The sequence below is a fragment of the Nelumbo nucifera genome, chromosome 2 (assembly GCF_055504915.1).
Source record: "Nelumbo nucifera cultivar China Antique chromosome 2, China Antique-T2T, whole genome shotgun sequence".
Lineage (NCBI taxonomy): Eukaryota > Viridiplantae > Streptophyta > Magnoliopsida > Proteales > Nelumbonaceae > Nelumbo > Nelumbo nucifera.
This window is the reverse complement of record NC_142650.1, coordinates 97,986,452-97,998,749: the sequence shown is the minus strand read 5'-3', so window position 1 is coordinate 97,998,749 and position 12,298 is coordinate 97,986,452. Positions and strand designations below refer to the sequence as shown.

The 12,298-nt window shown below is 41.7% G+C and overlaps 1 protein-coding gene across 5 annotated transcripts in view; it reads left to right on the top strand.

Moving 5' to 3' along the window:
- The window catches only part of LOC104606254 (uncharacterized), a 76,398-nt gene that overhangs the window by 26,313 nt on the left and 37,787 nt on the right, over window positions 1–12,298 (top strand). For 3 of the 5 annotated variants that reach the window (XM_010271352.3, XM_088898144.1, XM_010271354.3), the window contains one exon: window positions 10,765–10,892. The exons of 1 other annotated variant lie outside the window; for it this stretch is intronic. In XM_010271352.3, the coding sequence (XP_010269654.1) occupies window positions 10,862–10,892 (31 nt within the window). In that variant the 5' untranslated portion in view covers window positions 10,765–10,861. Of the gene's footprint in view, window positions 1–1,289; window positions 1,315–10,764; window positions 10,893–12,298 lie in introns of those variants that run through there. One more of the 5 variants, XM_088898145.1, reaches the window with a different exon arrangement.

Here is a 12,298-nt window from a genome sequence, read left to right as displayed (position 1 = left end):
AAGCCCATTTCGAACTGGGCTGATTTGATTAGTCAATTAAAGGGGGCGAATTCTGAAGTGGATCAGCTGATGGGATTGGGCTTAGACCCTATCCACTTAGAGAGTCGAAGATCTAAATGTGATTTAGATCTGGAAACCTCCTAATTAGATTAGGAGATGGCTGATCTGATCTGCAGATAAGATAATGATTATCCCTTATCACTTAAAGGGACTTCTAACCCAAATATGATTTGGATTAGCAACTCCTAATCTGATTAGGAGCTGATCCCTTCAAGATTATGAAAGAAGAAAGGGGCGAATATAGTTTTTGTGTGATTGAGGTTCAATTCTCTTCAGAGCAAAGAAATCACAGAAAGAGAGATTTCCTGCATACTGCGAATTCTCTCCTACCGCCTCCTTCCTGTCATTTCCATTCCCTTTAGTTCGATCTCTAGTCCTTGGGAGAAATCAAGATTTGATCTTGATTCCAATCTTTTGGAAAAAGATTGGTTGGAGCTGTACCCACAAGCCATCCAGTTGATTCTTGTGAAGGGTCAAGTTCTTTCGGAAGAACGTTGCTGATTCTGCTCCATCCTTCACTGCGCCATCTTCAGTGGGAGCAGATTTTGGATCCTTCCTTGGGCGTGAACACCTCCATTGAGAGATATTGATTCTCTGTATCAGGTATATCCTCCCTCCTACTTTTTTTGTTCAGATTTGATTTGGTTCTTGATTCAAGATTGATCATTGAAAATATGTTTTCTGAAATAGGGAATTCGATTCCCTGCAAAGATGGGAGAAATTTTTGAAATTTGCCCTATCCATTCCGCAAGATTTGGGTGTCCATGAGATGGATATCCCATCCCTTCAACATCAGCATTTGCACATTTAGGTACTCGAGCCTCAGCTTACCATGCTTCAGCTCCAAGTAATACTGACCACTATTGGATAATAGATTCAAGTGCATCCGACCATATGACTAGCTTGCCATCATTGTTCACTTCTTATCACTTGTCCTCTGGCCGAGATAGAGTATCCATTGCTGATGGCTCTCTTGTTCCCATTTCAGGCAAGGGGGACATCAAGCTATCGGATACTATCTCTTTATCTTCTGTCTTGCATGTTCCTAAGCTTGATACTAACCTGCTTTCAGTTAGTAGTATTACCAAACACATGAACTATTTAGTAACCTTTTTCCTTGACCGATGTGTTTTTCAGGACTTGGAGACGAGGAAGGTGATTGGGACTGGCCGTGAGACGAACGGGATCTATCTGCTTGGAGAGAGTTCTCATCGGGAGGAGTCAGTGGATAAGAAGTCTTTGGTTTCCCAATCTGTGAGTCTGGTTATGCTTTGGCATAGTCGATTAGGTCATTTGTCTTTTAAGTCTTTGAAGAGTTTGTTTCCTGCTTTATTTGAGTCTGTTGAGTCATCAAAGTTGAGGTGTGAGAGTTGAGTTTGCCAAACATTGTAGAACCTCTTATTCTTTAAGTAATAAAAGGAGTAATTCCTCTTTTGATATTGTGCATACTGATGTTTGGGGGCCATATCATATTTCTTCTATGGGTGGGTACAGATATTTTCTACTGTTTGTTGATGACCATACCCGCTTTTCTTGGGTCTATCTTATGTGTTCTCGGGATGAGATTCCTGCTCTGACCCAAAACTTCCATCAGATGATTCTCACTTAGTTTGGGGCCAAAATCAAAGTCCTTAGATCTGATCTCAGCCATTGACCTCCTACCTACTTTGCCATGGAGTTATTCACCAGAGCACTTGCCCTTATACACCACAGCAGAACGGCATTGCCGAAAGGAAGAATAGGCATATCTTGGAGGTGGCTAGAAGCATTATGTTTACCTCCAATGTACCTATTCGCTTCTGGGGTGATGCTATTCTCACGACAGTTTATCTCATTAATCAAGTTCCTTCTCGGGTTCTTGATATGAAAACCCCTTTTTCCCTTCTATACCCAGACGAGGAGTTGTTCATTGTTCCCCTTAAAACCTTTGGTTGAACTTGTTTCGTTCAGCTTCTCGGGCCTCATCATTCCAAGTTTGAACCTAAGGCCTCTAAATGCATTTTCCTCGGTTATGCACAAACTCAAAAGGGTAATTGCTGCTTTGATCTGGTTTCAGGGAAAAGATTTGTTTCCATGGATGTCACCTTCTTTGAAGAGACACCCTATTATCCTAGGGTTTCTCCTCAGGGGGAGAGCAGTGAGAGTGGGGCTGTTTTGAGTTTCTTTCCTCAAGGGGAGAGCAGTGAGAGTGGAAGTGGGGCTGTTTTGAGTGGGGCTGTTCCTTTACCTATTCCACTGGGTAATGAAGGCTATAGTGGTGAGGGAGGTCCGAGGGAGCAGGAGTTGATAGTCTATCACAGGCGATGCAGGCAGGTTGATCCTAGTCATCGGCAGTCCCGGCTAGCTTCAGTTCCTTCTACGGCTCCAGATCCAGAGCCTACTGAGACACCTCCCACTGTTGCCATTTCCCCCCTTGTAGATGACCTTGATCTCTCTATTGCCATTCGCAAAGGGAAATGACATTGCACCACTTCTACAGCTCACAGCATCTCACAGCATCTCACAGTTCTTATCCTATGATCATTTATCTCCCTCTTACCGGTCCTATCTCACTTCCATTGCCGATGTCCCTATTCCAAGAACAGTGCAAGAAGCCTTATCAGTTCCAGAATGGAGAGATGCAATGCAAGTCGAAATGGATGCCCTGTTGAAGAATAATACTTGGGCATTGGTTGACCCACCAAAAGGAAAGAAACCAGTGGGATGCAGATGGGTGTTCACTGTGAAGCATAATGCTGATGGCTCTATTGAAAGGTACAAAGCCCGGCTGGTCGCAAAGGGGTTCACTCAGACTTATGGTATAGACTACTTGGAGACCTTTGCCCCAGTAGCCAAGATGACCACCATCCGAGTTCTGTTATCCCTTGCAGCAAATCATTCTTGGCCCTTGTTCCAGATGGATGTCAAAAATGCCTTTCTGAATGGAGACTTACAGGAAGAGGTCTACATGCAATTGCCTCCTGGATTCTATGATACAGAGATAGGTAAGAAGGTTCTCCTTTCTCTCACTTTTCTTTTGCTGTGTAAACCTAAAACCTATTAGGATTCAAGACTGATTATAGTCTTGATCTTCTACTTAACACCTCCCATTGTGGCATCCTAAAGGTGAACATCTAGTAGATTGGTAGGTTGCTAAGGTAGACTTAATTAAAGTAATTCTTCTCCCTAAAGAAATGTAGTTTCTTTTCCAGACTACCAGCCTCTTAGCACAACTCTCTATAATTGGACTCATAACTTGCTTTCCCTTAGGTTGTCACCTAGAGGCAAACCTAAGTACTTCAAAGGCCAATCTAGAATTGGGCACCTTAGAGAATTGACGATTGCCAACAACTCCTTGCTTTAGTTGATTCTAGCTACTCCACTCTTCTCAGAATTGATCTTCAAATTGGAAAGGGATTGAAATACTTCATCACCCACTTCAATTTTCTTGCCATTTGGGGATCCCTACTCTCACAAAAATGATGCTATCATCAACAAACTACAAATGAGTCAATACTATTCCCAATCTTTCTATCCTCCACTACAAAGGTGAGAGTGGATCTCCTTGTCTTAAACCTCTATTAGCTGGGAAAAAGTCCTTGACCACCCCATTAACCACTACCGAATACTGGAAAGTCTTCAAGCACCCTTCAGTCCATCTACACCATCTCTCCCCAAACCCTAACACCTCAAAATCTCAAGAAGGACCAGTCCACCAGGTCATAAGTTTTTTCAAGATCCAACTTGCATACAAAACCTTTCTTCTTTATTCTTTTTAAATCCTCCACACACTCATTGGGTATTAAAATTTGGTTGGTGATCTGTCTGCCTTGAATGAAAGCCCCATGGAATTGGTTGATCAAACTTGGAAGGGCTGACTTCAACCTTAATGAAGCACTTTCGCCAGAATTTTATACATTCTTGTCACCAAGCTAATTGGCCTAAAGTCCTTAGGTTGAACAACATCCCCCTTCTTTGGTATCAAGGCTAAGAAAGTAACATTTATACTCAGGCTGATAAAATGTTCAGAAAACTCCTCAAAAAGAGCCCCGAGATCCCCCTTTGATTATCAATAGTCTTGGTAGAATGCCATTGTTAAGCCATCAAGGCTTGGGGCGTTAGATCTTTCCATCAGAAATACAACCTTCTTTTCCTCCAACTCAAAGTTTCTCGCAAAGCATCCTTACCACTCCCTCATCTAGCCTTGGCCAGTCCAGACCTACAACAAGCGTGCGACCTACCTGCCCTTTGTAGACAGCCATAAAATGATCCATAAAGCACTCAGCTATCTTCTCTTGATTTGTTAGTGTTACTCCATTTACTTCTGTTAGTGTCGATATGTAGGGGTAGTTCTGTCTTTATACTTATGTTTATGTGCTGATGTGTAAGATTATGTTAGATTTAGTGTCCCTTACTTAAGTAGGGGCATGTGTGTCTTTTCCACAATATAAGTAATATAAATCAATTCTGGCCGAATGGGAGAGTGATATTTTTCTCTCATTCGAACCAGCTCTTTCTCTCTCTTTCTTCTCTTCTCTTCTTCTTCTTCTTCTTCTTCTTCTTTTTCTCTCTCTCTCTTTCTCTTCCTTCTTCTTAACTGTTATCAGCTTAATAGGATTCAAGGGCAGGCCGAATCCTAATATGGTATCAGAGCCAAACCGAGCAAATTAGACCTGCCTAGAATTCTGTTCTCTGCGCACCTAGTCTAGGGTTTTCTCTTGGTTTCTTCGCCATCTGTTGGAGATAAGGGAAAGGGCTGAAATGGAGTGGTCGCCCTCTTCCCTTGGAGGTTTCTATGCCTCCAGTTGTGTTGTGTGTGGTTGGTTTCTGTGGTTTCTAAGAAGCCCTCCCCTAATCGATGAAGAGAAGAGGGCTGATTTGTGTGGTGCAGTGGATGTCTCGTGTGGTCTGATTTTCTGGTGATCAGGTAAGAGATTTCTATGCAATTTCGTGCTGTGAATCAAATCATGAGTCTGTTTCAGATTGTATGGTGGGATTTCAGATTGTAGTGTGCTAGGGTTTATGTTTTCTTTTAGTATGATTCGAAAGGGGAGTGGTCCTCAAACAGTGTGGTGAGTGTTCAGGTAGTTGTGGGGTAGGGTTTGTGGTGTAAAGAGTGCAATTTTCAGCAGTACTGAGTGCTGAAACCACTGTGTTCAGTGTGTGGTGTGGTCTAGTGTGCAGTGTGCCAAATTCAGCAATATCAAAAATCAGCTATGGGAGACAGTAGTCATAGCAAGACTAATGTGATGGTCCCTACTGACTACCTGAATGCCCAAATGACCTCCATTAAACTGAATGGAGAAAATTATGTACCCTGGGCTAAATCTGTAGAAGTTTTTCTTAAGGCAAAGAAGAAGGTGAAACACATAAGAAAAACCCTCCACAGATTCTCATGAGTATGATGACTGGGAAGAATAAGATGCACAGATTATCACATGGTTATGGAACAGTATGGAACCCAAGATTAGTGTAAACTTCATGTTTCTTGACACTGCTAAAGAAGTGTGGGATCATGCTAAGAAGTTGTATTCGGGTCAAGACAATACTACCAGAGTATATCAGCTGTATCAGGAATACTTTAATCTACAACAGAGTAATCAGAGTCTTGAGTACTATGCCAGTATGAGAAACATTCGTAGCGAGTTGAATGTTTATCACCCCCTCACTTTTGATGTCAAAATTCAGCAACAGTAGAGAGAACAACTTGATGTAACTCGATTTTTGTTGGGGCTGAAGTCTGACTATGAACTAGTGTGGGCCCAGATACTAGGAGGATCAACTCTCCCTTCCTTAGAAGAAGTGTTTGCTCGACTTAGGATGATTTCCATTGGATCTACCGAGAACACTAGTGTTTCCGATAGATCAACCTTTACAGTTTCGAGGGGCCATGGTGTTAAGAGGTGGAGCTCGGGGAGCTCAGTTTGGCCGTAGTGGTAGCAGTGGACCGGTATATGACCGGAGTGGTGGTGGTGGACCTACCTTTAACCGTGGTGGTGGTCGTATTGGAGGTAGAGATTCAGGGGGAGCCCATGGCTGAGGACGTAGTTCGGGTCTGAGGAGGTGTAACCACTGTGGTATGGATGGACATGCCATTAATTATTGCTATGACTTGCATGGTCCACCTTCAACTTGGACCAATCATGCCATGACTAGTGACAGTAGCTTCAGACAGGAGAGTCGTTTAGCTGATCAGATGCTTCCTACATCCACAGATGTTCTCGGGAAGGACAAGTTAGATGCACGATCCATTCAGTGCATCTTCCTTGGCTATTCCCGGACCCAGAAAGAGTATAAGTGTTACCATCCTAGTTCTCGACGTTCCTTTGTGTGTGTTGATGTTACCTTCTTTGAGTCTACTCCGTTTTTCTTGGGGTTCGGTGATGTTTCTTCATCCTCATCAGTTCCTCCTCTTCCTCTTCCAGTTGCGGATTCTGTTCCTCTTGTTCCAGTTGTGACCAAGTCCTTGCCTTTAGTGCCACCACCTGTTGAATGGCCACCTATCCGTCAAGTGTATACACATCGCCCACATGTACCGGCTGCTCTTCCTCTAGCTCCATCAATGTCGACATATCTGACAATTGTCCCCACACCAGCCCCAAACTCAGTATCTGATCTTGATCTTCCCATTGCCTTGCGGAAAGGTAAACGCACTTGTACCCTTCATCCTATTTCTAATTATGTTTCACTCACTCACCTTTCCGCTTCCCATTGCCAGTTTATCTCTTTGTTATCCTCTATTGTTGTCCCTAAGGATGTCCAGGAAGCCCTTGCCTCTCCAGGATGGCGCCGTGCAATGGAAGAAGAACCCTCAGCTCTAATTCATAATCATACTTGGGACTTCACCACTCTTCCTCCTAGGAAGCAGGCTGTCAGTTGTTAGTGGGTTTATACTGTTAAGTATTTACCTGATGGTAGTGTAGAGCGACTGAAAGCTAGATTGGTTGCAAAAGGGTACTCCCAAACCTATGGTATTGACTACATAGAGACTTTCTCCCCAGATGCTAAGATAGGTTCGGTTCGTGTTGTGATCTCTCTTGCTGATATGTATGACTGGCCCCTCTATCAGCTTGATATCAAGAATGCTTTCGTGCATGATGATTTGCTCGAGGAGGTTTATATGGAGCAACCACCGGGGTTTGTTGCTCAGGGGGAGGATGGTAAGGTATGCAAATTAAAGAAGGCTATTTATGGGCTTAAACAGTCTCCTCGAGCATGGTTTGGTAGGTTCGGTGAGGTGGTAAAGAAGTTTGGCATGAAACAGTGCCATGTTGATCATTCAATCTTCAGTCATGACTCTCAGGCAAGAAAAATCCTATTGGTGGTGTATGTAGATGATATTGTTATTATCGGGGATGATAAAATGGGCATTGATAGGTTGAAGACTTTTCTACAGGAACATTTTCAAGATAGAAGTAGCAAGGTCTAAGCATGGTATTAACGTGTGTCAGAGGAAATATGTCCTTGATTTGTTGGAAGAAACAAGTTTGTTAGGTGCTAAACCAGCTGAAACACCTATGGAAACTAATACTAAGTTGAGCAGCGATATGGGTGAAGTGTTTGAAGATCCTGGCAGATGCCAGCGGCTTGTAGGTAAACTGAACTACCTAACCATTACTCGGCCGGATATTTCATTTGCGGTTAGTGTGGTAAGCCAATTCATGCAGAATCCTCTGGTTCCACATTGGGATGCGGTTCTAAGAATTGTGAGGTATTTAAAGGGGCTCCTGGTCGTGGTTTGATATACAAGAGTGGTGGAAAACTTGAAATAGAAGGATATACTGATGCTGACTGGACCGGTTCTATGTCTGATAGGAGATCTACCACAGGTTATTGCACTTTTCTTGGGGGTAATCTGGTGACATGGAAAAGTAAGAAGCAGACAGTTGTGGCAAGAAGTAGTGCAGAGGCAGAATATAGAGCTATGACACATACTACTTGTGAATTAGTGTGGCTGAAGAACATTCTACAGGAGATGGGATACACTGTTGTTACTCCAATGAAGCTCTACTATGACAATCAGGCTGCAATTCATATTTCTTCTAATCCAGTGTTTCATAAGAGAACCAAGCACATAGAGGTTGATTGTCACTTTGTGAGAGGGAAGGTGCTGAGTGAAGTGATAGATACTGCATATGTTAACACAGGGAACCAGTGGGCAGACTTGTTTACTAAAGGGTTGAGTCGGGGAAGAGTGGACTACATATGTAACAAGCTGGGATTATATGATATTTATTCTCCAGTTCGAGGGGGAGTGTTAGTGTCGAATATGTAGGGGTAGTTCTGTCTTTATACTTGTGTTTTTGTGCTGATGTGTAAGATTATGTTAGGTTTAGTGTCCCTTACTTAAGTAGGGGCACATGTGTCTTTTCCACAATATAAGTAATATAAATCAATTCTGGCCGAATGGGAGAGTGGTCTTTTTCTCTCATTCGAACCAGCTCTTTCTCTCTCTTTCTTCTCTTCTCTTCTTCTTCTTCTTCTTCTTCTTCTTCTTCTTCTTCTTCTTCTTCTCTCTCTCTCTTTCTCTTCCTTCTTCTTGACTGTTATCAGCTTAATAGGATTCAAGGGCAGGCCGAATCCTAATAACTTTCATTTTCCAATGCATGAAAAAATTTAGTATTACTATCCGTTTAATCCATTTATGCCTTGATTTCTGTCTCAACCAGATCTCCTTTCTTAAGATTATCACTTCAAGCTCCTTCCTTAGATTCGATCTCATCCTTCTATCCTCCTTGCGTAAGGAACCTATGCTCTATTTGGCATCCAACAGTTTGAGTTGAGATAATACATTGAGTTTCTTCTCCTTTGACCTACCAAAATGATCTCTGTTCCACTCTTTGATTTTCCTTTTCGGCCTTCGAATTTTCCTATGAAGAAATACTCCCTTCTATTGGATCCCTCACAGTTCTTCTCCCCACCACTCTTCCACCCTTTGGATAAAATCTGGATGGGTGAACCACATATTTTCAAATTTGAAGGGAGAAGGGCCACCCATAAAGACCTCCTTACCAATACTAATCAGGTAATGGCCAGAAATAACCCTCGACAAAGTGCTTACTACCAGTCCCCCCCCAAACATTCTTTAGTACCAAACAGAAACCTATCCAACTGAGCAAATAGGTGTTTGTAAATTGGACTAAGTGAAGACACTTTGCTGAAGAGGGATCTCTTTAAGCTCACAAAAATCCACAAATTCATTAAACTTACTCATACTAGTGGAAATCTATTGGTTAGGGCTATTTGTGTAAATTGCATTGAAATCTCCTCCCAAGCACCAGGGGCCCTCCCAGATTTCTCTAATATTAAACAATTCGTCCCACAACTCTTTTCTTTCCCCATTGCTGTTCAACCCATAGATATTAGTCAACACCCAAGTGAACCCATCCGACACATTCTTAAATTTCACCGAGATAGAAACGGCTGATTAATTCCTCCATGCATTGAATCCACCACCTCATTTCTGTTAACAGTCCCAATTTCACCCCCAGTTGAAGACTTAATGAAACTAAACTTTGATGGGAGTCGTCCAGGCAACTTGGGCCCATTGGGCATGGGGGGAGGTGCTGAGAAATAAGGAAGGGATTATCATTGCACTATTTTCCGGTCTTGTGGGAGTGGGGGATTCCAGCAGGGTGGAATTGCTTATGACTATGAGAGGGGTACAAATTGCAAGTGAGATGGGCCTAATAAATGTGGAGATTGAAGGGGACTCAAAATTGGTGATAGGGTGGCTGAAGGATCCAGAGTCTATAATATGGTGCTTTAGGGATGAGATGAAAATGTTTAAATGGCTTACCAGAAGCATGAAATTGAAATCTCTTGGGTTAGGAGAACAGCTAATGCTATGGCAGATGGGTTACCTAAACAAGGGGTAAATAGGGACAGTTTATATTGGGCTCAGTTGTAATTGATCTTTGATACTATTTTCTTTATTTTGTGTGAGAGGTAACACTTCGTTCCTCTTTGTGGGATGCTTGTATTGACTATTCTCCTTGATATTTAATAAATACTTTGTTTACTTATCAAAAAAAAAAAAAAGAGTAAGGGAAATAATCAGCATAACAAGGGAGATTAAGGTGTGTTTCAAGTGGACAAGAAGGTCTGCTAATGGGTTAGCAGATTAACAAAACAAGGGATTGCTAGGGAGAACATGGTTTAGGCAGTGTTGTGATTAAATTGTAGTTTAGGTCAACACCCTATTCTTGGGGTTGACAGTTGTACTTTGAATTCTCTTTAATGAAATTACCGTTTCCAATAAAAAAGTTAGGAATCATGGTCCAGTTGGGATTGATGGATCTTCCTCAAGGATGATAATGGCATTCTTTGGGTCTTCAGTGCACTTATTGGGGATGCTAATGGCTGTTTGCATAGCCAAACAGTTCCATCCTTCTTCCTTAGCTGTGAAATGAAGCTTTACAAAATGAAATCAGATGGTGTTAGACCAGGGGAGTCAAGACTAGGTGATTGACTTACTATTTCATTGAGATCAGGGAAATTTTGGCTACTGGGAATGTTCAATTAGATGGATTCCAAGAGACTTGAACTCAATTGCATAGTAAGCTATAATTTTAGCCAGTTATCAGTTTGGATGATGTTTTCTGTTCTATAATGTTATTAATTTTGAAGTTTGACTTTGTATGACTGTGGTTCCCCACCATCTGATGCAATAGATTGCTGTTTTAATCATCCTCACAAGTCCTGATGCAGCTATTGTTTTGTTAGGCTCATCTGGAAGGTTTCTTGAGGTGCTTGGCAGAAAGAAAATTGCAGACACAGGAAGGACTATTTTGTGTCATATTGGCTTGTTTTTGTTCTATCCATGGAATACAGTTCAGTGGAAGATGTGCATGGTACTACCTTATATATCATTTACTAAGGAGTTCATTTTAAGCTTTTCACTGACTACCAGTATGCCATTCTGTTTATTAGACCTCAGAATCACATGGAATTGGTCTTGCTATTCTTTATAAGGTCTTCAATCAGTTTTATTTTCATATAAATTAGGAGCAGTACGAGTTGATAATAGAACATATTTGAAGTTTGGATTTTGGCAACATGTATATTAAATCATTTACATTGTATGGAAAATCCAGATTGGTGGAGAATTCAAGATGTTTACTCAACATGGTGTCATTCTTCATTGATTTTGCAATTGTTGTGATTTGTAATGCATGGAGAAATGCCTACTCCTAGACCTTTGTGCTTGAATTTTTGATGGGGCACCTTAAAGATGGGCTTGATTTAGAGTCATGTTGTGAACTTTTTTGTTTATTTCCATCGCTACCGTGCCTTTCAAAGTAACCCCTGACACAAGTGCTTGAAAAAGGTGTTTTGGCACAATCCAGATCTCCAACCCAGAAGAACATCTCCCCATGAATGGTGTTGAGTTTTGGGCTAATATCATTTGTTTTTATTTACATAGCATAGTTAGAGAGTTATTGGGCACAAGGCCCATTAGTTTATGTTCAAGTGTTTTTACTTAGTTTTTACAAGTAGCCAACTTACTAAGGGCATACTTGTCTTTGTATTCAACTTTTATTTGTGAGTATATAAGCTAATGAAAGGGGCGGCTAGACCTAATTTTGGATTCTCCCGTTCTCTTTAATCTCTTCCCTCTTTTCTTCTCTGCACAAACCTTTTCTTCTCTTTCTTTTTCCCTTTTTTACACAAATTTTATATCAAAACATATCATCTGCACTTTTCTACTTGGTATAAGAGCAAGCTTAGAGATTGTTTAAGCTGTTCCATCATGTAGCCCTAGATCAGCCGACTACATGAAGAGGTAAAGTGCTGATCAAGGACTTCGGGTAAGCCTAGTTTTTGGATTTTTTGGTGGATTTGCAATCCCTTGTAGTTGATCTAGGGTTTAGCATTAAAATTAGGAAGAACTAGAGAAAGGGGAAGAGTCATGATTTAGTAGGACTCTTCAATTTTGACCTAAGAAGTGGCACTCTGGTGTTTTAGGGTTTCTTGAGGTTTTCTGAAGAGAGCGGTTCAAGTCCCATCCTTTTTGGAGGCCTTTGGAGGGAGTGGTAGCCTCTTCTCTTTCTTCTCCTACTCTCACGGAGAAGGGAATCTTTGGAGGGAGGAGCTTCTAGGGTACTGGTGAAGAAAAGAAACTTGAGACTAACTACTCCTGGTGGGTACAGGAGAACTACATGGTGATGATTTGGCTGTGCAATTCCATGTTACCCCATATAAGTAAGAACTTCCTATGGGCTAAACACAACTAAAAAGATTTGGGATGGAGTAGGGG